Source organism: Mycteria americana, chromosome 9 (assembly GCF_035582795.1).
Source record: "Mycteria americana isolate JAX WOST 10 ecotype Jacksonville Zoo and Gardens chromosome 9, USCA_MyAme_1.0, whole genome shotgun sequence".
In the NCBI taxonomy this organism is placed as follows: Eukaryota; Metazoa; Chordata; class Aves; order Ciconiiformes; family Ciconiidae; genus Mycteria; species Mycteria americana.
Window position 1 is genome coordinate 43252389 of NC_134373.1, and position 15422 is coordinate 43267810.

The following is a 15422-nucleotide window of genomic DNA, read 5'->3' on the forward strand; positions in this document are numbered from 1 at the left end:
TTTGCCGGGGGTGAAATCGCCGCCGCCCTCGGCCCTCGGCGAGCGTGTTACCCTGTGCTACATGGGCCGGTTGGAGAGCGAATGCTGCATCTCAGGGGCTTCAGGAGTACTTCTAAAACTTGCGAGTTCCTTATTCGTGCACTCACGGTGTTGATTTTTAAATCGCCTCTGTCTTGGACTTCACCTGTCAGCGGTGCCGATGTGCTCGGGTGGTGAGACGTCTGATGCGTGTTGATGTCCGATGCATGTCGATGTCTGATGCGTGTCGGTGCCCGATGCGTGTCGATGTCCGATGCGTGTCGATGTCCGATGCGTGTCGATGTCCGATGCGTGTCTGTGTCCGATGCGTGTCAGTGCCCGGTGCACGGTCAGGGCTCATCTCTCATTCGGTCTCCTGTGCCCGGGGGTGCAGCCGTGTCTGTCTCCTCCCGGTTAGATTTCTTCTTTCCTGGGTGCATACTTCTATCATCAACAGATAAATAAATTGCTTGACTAGCTCTCATAAGTCCTGAAAGTACCGTATATTCTTTTCATTGAAGTAAGACTACAGTGTACAGAGGGGATTTCTAACTGATGTCCCCTCTCCTTGTTTATTATTCTGGTTTTTTTCTCTTCACAACCTGTATTTCCGATTTGTGGCCCACGCACCGCTCCTGATGGCCAGCGGGATGCTGCTGGCTCAGGGCTCTGATGCGTGGGCTTGCGGTAGGAACGGCACCGCCGGACGCGGTGACAATTTAACCGTGACGTGATGTGACATCCTCTCCCTTAGGAGCAATGGGGTTTCTCAGGAGGGAGAACGTGTCCTTTCCGGTGAAATCACCCGAGGGGTGATCTAGATTACGTCAGTAAAATAGGCATGCCTCGTCCGAGTTGCTGCTCTCAGGACAGAGTGCTGGAAAACACCAGCAAGATGCTTTGGCAAAAATGGTTTGTAAAAATGTGAAAGAATGTGGTCTTCCTTTCTTTAATATTTTGGAATATGAAGAAATCAAGGAGTTCAGTGGCCTTGCCTTTCCAGATTGGTAAATTATCTGAAAAGAAAAAATGTCATTTTGCAAGCATTTCAATTTGCTAGATTAATTATTTAATGCTTGTAAAGATCCACGGTGCAGCAGCTGCCCACGTATTCACATACCGCCGTACCGTAATTCCAGCAAATGGATATGGATAAAAAGGAAATCATGACAACTGGAGAAAGATCTGAGATGTATGCTTTGCAGCTTTACAGAAACTGTGCTTTGATCATCTATTCTCTTAACAATTCCAGGTGTTGTTAAGGTGGATTATGGCGATGTATCCGTCAGGAAAGCGCTGAGAGAAAATCTGAAGTGTAAACCCTTCTCATGGTACTTGGAGAACATCTATCCCGACTCCCAGATTCCGCGGCGCTATTACTCGCTTGGTGAGGTACGAAGCGTTTCCTTCGGCTAAATTAAAACAATACGTGCACTGCGCGAACGGAGGCAGCGCTAAGGAGGTGACGTGGGCTTGGAGAAAGGAGTAACGTGCTCGTGTGCCCTCTCTGTGTCTTACCTAGCCTTTATTTTGAGCAGGTTATGTTTTCTCTAAATCTTTGGTAAGGGGGCGTTGCTATTCTGAACGTATATATCCACCATTAAAAATTTACCTTTTAAATTGAGTAGCATGTTGGAAAAGTGAGGTTTGTGACTAATATTTTGAAGTCATTATATAACATGCAGTAGTCGAAGGAAACTTTCCATCATCACTTATCCCTTACCTGCTGAGCAGAAAAAGCTTTTTTTGCTTTTTTCTTTTCAAGAACTGTGTTTGTTCGTCGATGCTGGGTTTTCCAGCAAGGCTGCCTGGAGCTGCATACCCCAGACAGTCCTAGTAATCTGATGATTCCAGTACCACCAAGAACTGAAGTCTCTTTAAAATTCAGATAATTCACTGTTAAAAATATTCTATTGAGTTGTACCTACGCTGAATTTTAAAAGCTCTTGAATAGTTTGATTTAAAGACAGCTACGGATAGAATAGCAATCAAATGAGCAAATGGCTTTTTAAATCCAAGAAAGTAATTTACTGTTGAACCTTGCAATTGTAGTGAAAAATGAAAGCCACAGTAGGGTTTCCCGTTTAACTATGACAAAATAAAGTGAAACACGGTTTTACAGCAAGGAAAGAACTCATCTAACAAGTGTCAAATGGTAAGGTTTTGTACGATATTGTCAGACTGGAAAATAAAAGTATGAGAAAGTAATAAAATAGTTATTAAAACACCTTATTTTTACCAACACGGCCTCAGTTGCTATGGAAACAGCAATTCAGGCAGGATCTAGGAATTAAAACTCGTACCTGGCTATTACAGCCGCTGGCTGCCAGCTGAGCGGTAAAGTGGGTTTTTAGCCCCAAAGCTCAGGTACCGGCGGCAGCAGTAACGGCCCATTTTTACAGCATCACTGTATTTCTCAGCCGTTTTCCTCCCTTTCAGCAGCCGTCCAGTCTCAGGTAAGACAAGCCGTCCGCCTCGTCGCCGCAGCCGGTCCACAAATGGTCCGCGACGCGCCCGGCTGCTCTGCGAGACGCGCCGGGCGTCGAGGTGCCCGGTCAGGAGGTGACCGTGCTCCTCCGCTGCGCGAGGCAGGGGACGGCGGCGCTGGCAGCCCTCGGGCGGGAGCCCTGGCTTTGCTGGCTGCGAGGAACGGCCGTAAATCTGAGAAAACGATGCCCTAGCGCGGCGCAATCTACACGTAATGGGTGTTCAACACTGGGCCTCACGTGCTCTTGTGCGAGTGCGTGTTTTGTTCTTTTGTAGTATAAACGGTGATGAAAAGAGTGAATAATTTGGACGGATTTGGGATAATCATCCTTAAGTTACTTACGACCTCCTGTGAGATAGTGCAGGCGTGACTTGAAATCGGGCGATGTTCACGCATGGTTCACTTGCACCGCCCAGCATGTTGGAAATAATAATCAGTATGGTATCGCATTTTAATTGGGATTTTACTTGGCTGTGGAACAACTAATTTATATATGGCTGTTGCTTTTATAAATGAAGTGCACAATTTTTAAATGAAATTTTGAAAATGTGGAGTTGCGTGGAACTGAAGTTTGTAAGTAGTTCGTGAAGTTTATTCATTGTACACTTAATAGGCAGATCCTGAAGACTGCCAAGCCTTTATTGGCAACTAAATTTTCCATTCAGTTAGAACATAACTTATATACAGTGGCTGTATTAGATTTGCATTTCCTAGATGGATGAAAATATTCCTCAGAATGGGCACTAAATGTGCAAAACGTGGTGAATATTGAATAATCTTTTTTACATTTTAATTACGTAACATTGAAAGTGAATGCAAAATAAGTGCAAGACAAGAACCACTTTATAAACCCAAGACACAATAGTCATAGGTGAGTTTACACATCACACTTCATTTTAGTCCTCTAAAATGAAAAGTTTTAATGAATCAAGGGATTGCAAAAAAATTTTCTTTCTTTCTTTCTCGTGGAGATACTTGAAATTCTATTTCTACAAAAAGGTGATGGAAGAAAAAAGGCTGGGATTAGCATTTGAGCTGGGATTACCACTTGAGCTAATCATTAGGGTACCGTGGGGGCTGCAGTGGCTTTGGCGGTCTGCGGAGCGGCCCGTGCTGGAGAAGAGGAGAGCCGGGAGAGGAGGAGGGCTCGGCCGTAGCCGCCTCGTCCCCCTGCAGCTGCAGCGTTTCCGCTGCCGGCGATGCTCCACCGGCGGTGGGCACGTGCGGGGGGCTGCGCCAGAAAGGCACGTGCGGCCGTCGCCACGTAAAGCCGTTTGCTTTCACTGGGCTCTACGGGAGGGCCGTTCGGTTTAAGGGCAGCTGGGAGGTGCTGGAAGCAGCGGTCTGGCTGTCGGCTGGCACCTGAGGTCTGAACCCCCAGGTCAGTGGGTGCCAGCAGCCTTTCTCCTGACTTCGGCCGCTCTTGGGGGATTAAGCAATGACGGGCGTGAGCCTCTGAGAGATTCCTCGCCGGCGCAAGGTGGTGCGATTTCTTTCTGTGTGATTAACGTTGGAGCAGGTTAAGAAGCGGCCACGTGAGCTTTGCTGAGCCGCTCTTCCCCGGCGCCGTTGATCAGTCGGCACGATCCCATTTGACGTGCGTTGCTGCGTTAAGCCCAGCCTGGTGCCGTTGGTTTGCTATGGGCTGCCGTGCCCGTTGAGCCTCTGAAGGCGGCACGGGGAATTGCAGATGGCTGAGAGTTGTACTAAGTGCCACGGAGGTATTTCAAAATACAGGGTTCCACAACAGTTTTACCAAAGGAATGAGGCGCCGGGAGACGCGTTTTTGCTTTGCACACGTCGGTAAGAAAATCACCCCGTGCTGTTGAGAGCGAGGAGGAGCAGGGGGAGCTGTGCCTGTACAACTGTGCTAGCAGATACCTGAGCAACGTTCAGAAAAGGGTATTGTATGCCCATGCTGGGCTTCGCCCAGGCTGGACGCACACACGGTCGTGCAGACTGCGGCGTGGGAGAGCTTCAGGGGGGACTGGCACCTCCCGCTTCTCCTCTCGTACGAGGCTGAGGTTGGTTGATTGCTTTTATACTCGGCCGTTTGCCTGGATAAACGCGTATTCTAGAAGTATGTTTTGGGGGGCGATGCTGTGGTGCTTACCCTGCTGCTCCTTCTCGCTTCTTGCCCTGCCGGTCTCTTGTCGCAGTCGCACGAGCTGAGCACCGTCGCGCCGTGTGTGGTGTCGCAGTCGACGTGCTCCTCAGGCTGCCTGCTTCCAGCCGCGTGGCGCACAAACGTGGACGTGGTTTCTTTAAGCAGAGATATTCGCTAAGTGTGGTTGTTCTTCTCTGAGGACGGATGGATTCTGAGGGGAAAGCTGTATTTAAAAACCTTAAAAAAGCATGTATTTAGTGACAAAGCCGTCCAGCAGCCTCTGCTCTGAAAGAGTCGGCCGTCAGACGCTGTTCGTACTCAGCTTTTCTCTCTTGGAGTAGAGTCAGCCCTGCTGGCAGAAAATAAAAGTGCGTATCTTGGGCAAGCCATTAGTTTTGCATTGTTTAGAAGGAAAAGCATCTTATCTTTGTTAAACAAAACAACGCAGGGCATTGAATGAGATTTCCCTTGAATGCTGTTCATACTTACCCTTCATATGTAATTTAAAATCTCATTATACTCTTTGTTATTATTTTCATTTTCTTTTGGGACTGTGACATATTTACAACTTGCAAGTTAAAATACGTTCATATAGTTGAATGCACGGATAATGTACTTTCTCCTACAGTGACGTAATTTTTTCTGCACAAATATGACATTTACGGGCATTTTTTTTTCTTTCTTCAGATCAGGAACGTCGAAACCAACCAGTGTTTAGACAACATGGGCCGCAAGGAAAATGAAAAAGTGGGCATTTTCAACTGCCACGGCATGGGAGGAAATCAGGTAAAATTTAAAAAAAAAAAAAAAGAAGTATTATTTGTACAGTAATTGCTGCAGTCTGCTGCTGTGTAAGCACGGGCACAGCGGCTATCAGGAAGATCTGACTGGAGTTCTCCCAGAGCAGCGCGGGAGCTGCAGCTTGGCTCTCAGTGCTTCTTTCCTGCTGCAGCAGCGGGGGGGCTGGGTTGCGGAGCCGGTGTCTGAGGCAGCGGCCGGGCTGGGGGCTCGGCCGGGGAGCGCTTTCTCCCGCGTACCCTCGGATTTTGTCGTGATAGAAGCGAGATTCCCTCAGCAGTCCTCAGTTAACACGGCTCAAATGTAGACGCGTTGGTTGGCGATTCATTTTCGGTAATAGCAGCAATTAGCGGACATATTAATGGAAGTTCCACAGTGGTGGAGATTTTGAGTTTTAGGAGGACTGAGCGCGCCATTTTCTCAAGTAACAGCTGCACATTTTGAAAACATATCGGTACGTATCCGTAGGTCCAGCTAAGTATCCGAGTGAATATATTGAATACATTCCTGCTGTTTAGAGTGCGGAGAAATGTGTTTAAAGCTTCGGATACTAACATTAGCAAATTTGATCATGAATTTTAATTTATTTTCTGGCATTGGGGGAAAAATCTTTTTTAGAATGCAGCAGGTAAGAATCTACGTGACTTGTGGCTGAATTCATCTGTTTCTAAAACGCGTATGTGAAAAACATGCAGAACATTCACGCAAGTTGCGTTTTTTTTCATTAGTGGAAATTCAGATGGTGGGGCATGGGGTGTTTCACTTGTGCCTGGGGTATGTTGGCAAGGGAGTGAAAAGGTAATCACAGAATCACAGAATCGCACAGGTTGGAAAAGACCTTTAAGATCATCGAGTCCAACCGTAAACCTAACACTGCCAAGCCCACCACTACACCATGTCCCCAAGCACCTCATCCAAACGGCTTTTAGATACCTCCAGGGATGGGGACTCAACCACTTCCCTGGGCAGCCTGGTCCAGTGCTGGACAACCCTTTCAGTGAAGAAAAATTTCCTAATATCCAGTCTAAACCTCCCCTGGTGCAACTTGAGGCCATTTCCTCTTGTCCTATCACTTGTTACCTGGGAGAAGAGACCGACCCCACCTCTCTACAGCCTCCTTTCAGGCAGTTGTAGAGAGCGATGAGGTCTCCCCTCAGCCTCCTTTTCTCCAGGCTGAACAACCCCAGGTCCCTCAGCCGCTCCCCATCAGCCTTGTGCTCCAGACCCTTCCCCAGCTCCGTTGCCCTTCTCTGGACACGCTCCAGCCCCTCAATGTCTCTCTGGGAGTGAGGGGCCCAACACTGAACCCAGCATTCGAGGTGCGGCCTCACCAGTGCCGAGTACAGGGGCACGATCACTGCCCTACTCCTGCTGGCCACACTATTTTTGACGCAAGCCAGGATGCCATTGGCTTTCTTGGCCGCCTGGGCACACTGCTGGCTCATATTCAGGCGGCTGTCAACCAACACCCCCAGGTCCTTCTCTGCCAGGCAGCTTTCCAGCCGCTCTTCCCCAAGCCTGTAGCGTTGCATGGGGCTGTTGTGGCCCAAGTGCAGGACCTGGCACTGAGCCTTGTTGAACCTCACCCAATTGACCTCGGCCCATGGATCCAGCCTGTCCAGGTCCCTCTGCAGAGCTTCCTCCCCTCCAGCAGATCAACACTCCCACACAACTTGGTGTCACCTGCAAACTGACTGAGGGTGCACTCGATCCCTTCGTCCAGATCATCGATAAAGACATTAAACAGGACTGGCCCCAGCACAGAGCCCTGGGGACACCGCTTGTGACCGGCCGCCAACCTGAGTAGACTCCATTCACCACCACTCTTTGGGCCCGGCCATTTCTTTACCCAGTTCTTTACCCAGCGAAGTGGCAATCGTTTAGCTCGTTGTAAAACCCATGACTGTACCTGCTCTCTGTACAAATAACAGTAAACTTTGCGTATTCTGGTGCCTCGGATTCAAATTAGCAGAGCTGCTTCATTTGGGTTTAGGGGGGTTTTGCAATGTAAACCGCTAATTAAGGGGCGTTTACCCAGGGAGGCCGTAGCCTGCGGGACGGGGAGCGTGGTGTGGCTGCCTGCGGGAAGGCGCCAGCCGGGGAACACAGGAGGTGCCGCGAGGTGCCGGCAGCACCGGCACTGCTACCGCCTACGCCTGCCCACCGCACACGGACACCACCCTTTTCCCCATCGCTGATCTGACCTGGAAATTTGTCAGAACTTGCTGCAATCTCCTCCTTTTATTTGCAGCTTTCTGTATGTAGGTTAGCCTTCTTTCTCTACTTTTTGGGTTGCTTTACCTTTGGAAAACCTTTCTGCTCTTCTTCCCCTTACTTCTGATGGCTTTCTCGAGTTAAAGGCTCCGGGTCCCTCCGTTCAGCTTCTGCCTCACCCGCTGCAATTAAAATCCCTCGAGACCCCTCAGCAGGAGCTTGAGTTAGTGCTGGCATCTCTCCTCAGGAAGGTCTTTGGACCATGTACCTACTGGGCAATGCTTGACGAGGGTGGCTTTTCCTAGTGCCACAGCTGCTAAAAAGGATGGGAAGATGCAGGATCTTAGGGCAAATTCCCGTGTTCCTTTCAGAGGTAAGGTTGTCCGTCATATTTATCCCAAACTCCTCTATCTTCCTAAATGTGACTTAGGAGATGGAAGTGTTAGCATTTTAATAAGACTGCATATGATCAAGGCTGAGGATTCTCTTTGTACCGTGGGTGTTTGGCGTGTTTCCCCTCCTTTCTGTACGTGACGGAAAGACCCCTCTCTTTTTGTTGAAAGAGGAGAAAAATCCTAGACGACTGTCGTGTCTCCAAACCCCCGGTGCCTCCGAAGTACCAGCTGTGGGGTGAAGAGTACTGTAAGGCTCTGAGACACAGACAGATGGGTTGTGAATGTATACATGGACCCTATAGCCTAAAGAAACCCTAATAACTAATAAATGTAACCATTCTTTCTGAGCCTTCCTAAGCCGACACTCTCAAATCTAAAGAAATTTCGGCTCCGGTCTCCTTTATACCTCTCACATCAACCAGAAACCGCAGATGAATCGGGTGCGCGCAGCTGCAGGACGAAGAGGCTCTGCTCCCCCGCGTTGCCCGAAGGAGAGCAGGAGCTGTCACCGGGTGGAGGTTTGGCTAGGAATGCCTGACCTACCGCAGAACGTCCGGCATCCCTGAGCGCTCGTGCACAACTCCCGTTAAAAGTTATCTTTATTAAATCCTCTTCCAATGAGAAATCAGAACTGAGCTAAGCCATGTAAATACTGGGGGCGGGGGGGTTGTATGGTTGCAGAAATAGCTGAGGAACAAAACTACTTTAGAATGAAGATGAAGCAAGAATAATACCTAGCTCATTAGAGCCGAGCGAGATGCATGGGCACGATCCAGCTTGAGGCAGAGGCAAATATCTCCCAGCTATTGAAGTGTTTTAAAGGACTTAAGGATAACGAGATTCTAAAAGTAGGAATTTCTTTAAAAAATAAAGAAAAATTAAATATGTAAACCGAGGCCCTTCATGTGAGAATTGTTTTCAGAGTATAAAGCTGTGGGGGTTTTGTTCTTATGTTGGCATGGGTATTTCAGATTATCCTAACTCGGCTAGGACCTGGTGACTATTAATGATCTTTAAAATAAATACTGTGACTCTCCCAATGCAGTTAAAAGCAATCTTAGAACTGTTTTCTTTGCTCTATATGGAGGGAGAAAAATGCCAAGCCTGTCCTCAGATCAGCTGCGGCGGGGGTATGGCTTTCGTGGCTGGAATATCAGGTTTGTGCATGCGTCCCCGGGGCGGGGAGGGTGTGTTAACTCACTTCAGCAGCCGTGTTTTTCAGGAGGAAGGTACCCGAGGTTGACTCCTGGTTAAAGAAAGCGCTGACCACGTGTGAATCGTGGAAAAAAACCTGTTCTCCTGCTTCCCAGCCCCAGGCAGAGGGGTGACCCATCAACCTCACGCCTTTTTTCCCCCACAGCTGATGTCTGGGTTTGTGGTGTTTTAGAGGAACGCGTTCCTTTCGATGGCCTGGCGGAGGGTGAAGCAGCCGTCTGCTTTTCCTGCCTGCAGTCGTCCCGACGGCCGTACCGGTTGGGCTCTTACGGTGTTACCATGGGAATGTCGTCCGTTGCTGCAGTTATGGGAGTGCCGGGCCTCTGTTCATAACAATAATCGAATCGTACGATCCCACGCAGGCAGGAGGGGGATATTATTAAGAAGAAGGGCTGGGGAATTACGCCGGTTCCCCATTGCACTGCGGGGGTATTGCAGCAGCGCTGCCGGGCAGGCTGTGCTGGGAGGGCAGGGCTGCCGGCGCGGCTGCCTTCGCTGGAGGAGGGAGCGTGGCTCCGCAGCCGCTCTGCCCTCGGCTGCTGAAGAGCAAACGAAACAACGCCCACGTTGCCATTTCTTTTTTTTTTTTTCTGTTTTAACACCCTATGCCTTTTCTCTTGTCTGGAGCTTCAGTCGTGCTAGCTATAGCGATGAACCTGCTTTTTGTCAGCAAAAAAATCCCCAGGAAAGTAGCAAGCACGCCTTCATTGTGGCCGTGCGGTCGCAAAGCCCTGAGAAGGGTCCTGTGGTGCTCCCTGCTTAGCCGGCGTGGCCCCGCGGTCCCTCCTGCGCGGGTGATCTGTGCCATCGCACGCTGCCGTCGGCTTCTCAGCTTGGTCTCGTGGCGTCCGAGAGAGCAGCCGTGGAAAGCCTGGAGTGGTGCGGGGGTTCTGTTAGCAGCCTGGATGTCAACTCCGTTGTCAAAGCACGCTCCCTGCATTTCCTTAGCAAGGTGGCTGGTTGATGCGAAGCTGAGTGTAAGCCTGAGACTAAGGAAAGCACGAGCTGAAAGGGGCTGCTTTTTCCTTCTGAGATGTTTCCTTTACATAAATATCGCGGTGGTTTTTCCGTACCGGTAAGGATAGCAGAGCAAAGTGTAAGCAGTAGCGTGGCTGTGACCCACGCAGCTATTTCTCAGCATCCCGTGCAGCAGCGGCAGCCCTGCGGCTCCTGCGCAGGGTCCCAGCAGGTGCCCAGAGCCCTGGCAGAGGCAATGGTCCAGGGAATTTTTCACTATTTTACAGCCTGCACCAATTCCCCGAGCACGGAAGGATGCGCTGGGACGCGGAAGAAACTTGCTTCGTGGAAAACCTCTCCCCGGGCGGCTCAGGGCTGCTGGCCTCGAGTGCCGGCGGCCGAGGCTTTCGGCATCTTGTGTGCGTGGCAGCTCTGCGTGGGGGAAGGATTTTTTGGAAAGGACATTGTGGTTCCCGCAGGATGGGGAGTGCTTTATCAGCATTCGTTTTGAAGGAATGTGGAATTGCATCAGCCTGGGGTTTGCTCGGTATGAACTTACCTGGGGCGGCTGTTGCAGGGTGGGATCAGACCGAACGTGGCTTATGTGTTTTAGGAGATGTGCAAGGGGAACAGGATTCCCTTCGGGCAAGGTTTTGTCCAGGAAGTTCAGGCTCAGTGCTCACTGATAGTTCAAAAAAAAACCAAAAACCACCCAACGCACACAATAAGGGTCGTTAGAGGGTTGGTTTTTCCCCAGTTAGCTCTAAATAATGGGTCTCAGAAACTGTTCTGTTTCACAGAGTTTCCATTTTCTTCCCATTCGTGGTAAATGTGTATATTTTCAAATGCCTTTCAAACACGAGCACTTTCTGCCTAGCGGTATGTAGAAAAATAATTTATAAACTCTCACTCTGTTAAGAATTTAGTGGTATGCTATGATAATTTGCTTACTGCTGGGAATGGATAGACATGTGTGAGCTGTGTGACTCGTGAGACGTTTCTGTAATGGAAGGCTGCCGTTTTCAGTAGTTATAAGGAGTAATTTTTCCTGCGCTCGTACCACTGCCAGGTCAGAAGGAGAGAGGCGTGCGATAGATACCCTGACGGCAAGCGGGACAAACCCACTGCTGACGCCTGCAGAGCCATCTGATCCCAGCTCGCGCTTCGGCCACGGAAGGCTCATGCAGGAGTCACATTTTACGTTTTTAACTAGCTAATTTATCAGCTACAGCTGTTCAGTAAGTCACCTAAAAGCATTTTATGCACAAGATCGAACGGAACAGAACCTTTAGTTTAGGGACAGACGTTCGTGCGACCGATAGAGGTTATGCGCGGGAGGGGGAGTCGAGCAGTACTTGTGCAGCTCATCTCAAACCAAATAATCTCCTGAGAGAGCTCACGGGAAAGGAAACACAGCACCCATTACAGTCTTTGAGTTTAGTGCTTTGATTTTATTCATTGTAATATCTTAGGTAAATACTAGATTTTGTAAGGGGTTACCAGAAAGCAACTTAGCCCTTCTTTGCTCTTTCTGCCTTTTCACCCTTTATAGCCTCCTGTTTTCCCTGATTTGGCTTTCTGTGTAGCTTTGCCTCTTCTAACCAGACCCACTATGAATAAAACTCCTTATTGCTTATATTTTGTTAGTCCGTTTTGCTGATATACGGTTGCCCTTGCAGACTTTACATCATTCTCATGGATTGAGGGGATAAACCTTTGGGGCAGGAGCTGTCTAATACTCTGGATTTGCTCCGGATGCAGCACAACGGAGCCCTCGGTGATCTTCAGCACCGTTATAATAACTGTGATTAATAGGGAACAAAGGAGCCATGCCCGCCTGTTAAAGAACAGTTTCTTTTATTTAGCACAATCAGAATGAGAATAATGCCTTCTTTTTCGAGCCTATGGAAAAACTGAATTGCTGCTTCTTTAAATTGGCAGAAATGGTCACCAGGGAATGCGGGAAGACTAGCATTAGGTGTGTAACACTGCAGTAATGGAGCCTGGGTAGATAAAATGCAGAATCCGGGTGGTTGCTGTACCTGCTAGGAAGCGTAAGGAACACTGTGAGATCCTGGCAGCGACGACAGCTTTCTGTCACGGATGTGTAGGTCGCCATCCTTTATGAAGTGACAGCTATCTGAGCAAAGAGACCCCCCAAAGCGCCAACCCAACCCAAAACAAACACACAGAAAACCCCCCACAATCCCCCCACCCCGCTGGAGCCAAAAATCGGATTGTTTTTCAGTTTCTGTGCAAAATGCTGAGTGCACCTGAAGCCCCTATAGAATAAGAGTGGTTTAGAAAAGGACAAAGGATTCCGTGGTGGAGGACCAGGGCTGGACGTCGGGAAGGCGTGATTGCCGGCAGCGCAAAGGGGTGACCCCCGCGTGTTTCCCAGTGCCGTTTTCTGAATACGATAAAAGCGAGTTCCTTAGCAACCCTTGGGAACCTTGCTAAACCAAAGTGTTTCCTGCAGATCCCCCCCGTTGTTACTGTACGTGTCCCCAGCCGGTTTTCTTTTCTTCTATTTTATTTCATTTTTATTACGTTGACCATTTAGTACGGTTCCAACTATTGACTTCAATCTGTGATAGCTGGTGGTAATTACAGTGGTTCTCTGGATTACGGTGAATCACTCTGAATTACAGTGTTTCTCTCCTTGGGGCTGAGCACCAGGATAACTGAATTCTTGGCACCGGTGGTTAGAGGTCGAGGCAACAGCAGAACAAGTTTTATATGAACTTTCCAAAATGTGAAAGTCAGCTCTGGCTTGGCAGTGTCTGTGCTGTTCACTGATGGCTGTGGGATGGGATGAGCTGCTTGCATGGCATTAAAGATCTTGGCATAACCTCTTTTTTAGGAATAAATCTGATCCCTACTTCCAGAGTGGCCGCAGGGAAAGCCCTGAGCTATTCGGGGGCTCCGAGGTGGGCACGTCTTCAGGTCATCCAATGAACTGAAGATTGACCCTGCATTAGATTTAATATCCTCCTGCTAGGACGCACTGTCGTGGTGGGTTTGATTGGTTTTAGTTTAAACGTCTTCCTTCAGGGTGGAAAAAAAACTGTTAAGAGTAGCAAAAACTAAAACCTGTTCTGTAAATCACCTGGAATTACAACAGGGCTGGGTGAGTCCAATCCCAGAGGCTCCGCGTGAAGGGCCGGATCTCTGAAGGACTGTTGCCCCAGAAAGTGCTGTTCTCCGCCGCAGTCAGCCTCATGAGTGGCCGGTCCCCAGCAGCGGCTGGATGCTAGGGGAGCTGCTGGGGAGGTGAAGGAAGCATACATGCATTTCTTTTCATATGATTAGATTGCATACTACACAAGTAGGAATGAAAATCAGGTTATTATTTTTTTTATTTCTTTCCCTAAAGAGCTGTTCTTTGTACAGCGGAGTGTTGGAACTGGGTCTTTTTTCCTCCAGAGAGTTAGTGCAGTTCTCCCCTGCGCCGGGAGGGACCTGCCTGTTGAACACCGGTCTTCCCAAAGTCCTCTTCGATGGAAATTCTGCGGCTGCCCGCCTGCCTGGAGCTGCCTTGGCTACCTGGCGGTTCTGGGCTCGTGCAGGTGCTACAATGCTTCAGCCGTCGGCTGGCCTCGATAAAGACGAGATTTCAGTGAAGAGGCAAAATATCCAAGCCCGTGCCCCAGAAGTGGCTTAACCGGCGATTTCACTGCGAGAGTCCTGGCTCTTTTTTGGGTGGCAGGGGATCAGCTTCCGCTCGCCTCTTTTGCCTAAGGTGACTTCCAACTTGTAACGTGTAAGCAGTTTCAGGAGGAGAGGAAAAGTGCTTTCCTTGCAGCTTTTATTAGAATATTTTAAATCAATTATGAAAATTGATTCCCAAATTTACCTTCGGGAGTTCCGTAGATAATTAAAGTGGTTGTCAGAATAAATTAGATTTTTCTGTACTTAGTTATTTCCAGTTTATAACTGTCTTTATTGCGTGGCGGACTTTTTCCTTGATTGTACAGATGCCTCCTCAAGATTTAGTTCCACATCATGAAGTATAAAATAAGGGTTTATGAACAATATTCTCAGTATTTGACTTCTTAGGAGTTGACAAAATACCCTTGCTAACTGTTTTCCAAAGAAAAGGACAACCAAATAATGGGAAAGGAAAATTCTGGCCATGGGTTATTGCAGCCCATATATATATATTTTATATATATATTTTTAATATATATAATTTTTTAAATATATGTAGCTACTTTTATTTATATATATAAATATAAATATAAATATAAATATATATATATATATATATATATATATATATATATATAAAAATAGCGACAGACTTGTGTTGACCACTTGACTGATTTCCAGTTAATGATGTTGCTTGGCATTTTATTGGTGGTGAACAAACCGATTAGTTTCTGAGACTTTTATCAGGAGGAATAGTTTGTTAGTTCCTTTTAACATGACAGAAGTAATGAAATTATCGGTGATACGTGAGGCGTGTCTCTCGGTTCAGTCTGGCCGATGTCTCAGTCCCAAGCGTCGGCTTTAATGGACCTTTGGCTTTATAGGGTTTACTTCTGCCTCTAAACTTGCGGTATGGAAATGCATTAATAAAGGATATTATCAAAAAATAAATACAGAATACGTTAACTCCTATAGAAACCTGCTACTGCGCACAGGCAATAAATCTGTCTACATCAGGATTGCAAGCAGTATGAAAGACAAGGTGTTGGTGGAAAACACGCGTTTTCCACCAGTTTCGATTTCCACTTTGCATTTCGATCAGCTCCACAAAAAGCAGAAGGGAGTGAAAGAATTTCCCTGTCTGCAGGGAAAGGTGCTGCATCACTTCTGAGAATATTTTGTATTTTGTCGTTCTGGAGACTTTAGTCGTGTCTGCTTTACTAGTATCTACTTCGAATGCTTGAGGGACTTGCTTAGCCTCTTTCGGAAAAGTGGTTGGGATTCAGCAACCAGGCCGGCACCCCTGGGTCTCGGGGAGCGGCTCTTGCCCAGGCGCTTTGCTCCCGGCGATGGAGCATCCCCTTCCCCTGCCCGGCCAGACCCGCTGCAGGGGAGGGCTGGCCACGGCGAGTGCCACCAGCCCGTGGGGACGGCTGCAGAAGAAAAGCGAGGGAAAACTGGAAAAAACTTTATTTTCACGCCTCAGCAGCCCGCGTGTTCGGAAATAAATTGCAGGCAGTAAAGAAAGGCAACGGATGGGTGCTGGCGGCTCCGCGAGCAAGAGGGAATAGCCGGCGTC

At 48.4% G+C, this 15422-nt stretch overlaps 1 protein-coding gene across 4 annotated transcripts in view; it reads left to right on the forward strand.

Annotated features, from left to right (window-relative positions):
- Nucleotides 1-15422, forward strand: part of GALNT13 (polypeptide N-acetylgalactosaminyltransferase 13) — a 157245-nt gene that overhangs the window by 122896 nt on the left and 18927 nt on the right. For 3 of the 4 annotated variants that reach the window (XM_075511935.1, XM_075511934.1, XM_075511937.1), the window contains 2 exons: nucleotides 1271-1410; nucleotides 5301-5399. In XM_075511935.1, the coding sequence (XP_075368050.1) occupies nucleotides 1271-1410; nucleotides 5301-5399 (239 nt within the window). The remainder of the gene's footprint in view (nucleotides 1-1270; nucleotides 1411-5300; nucleotides 5400-15422) is intronic. The other variant, XM_075511938.1, reaches the window with a different exon arrangement.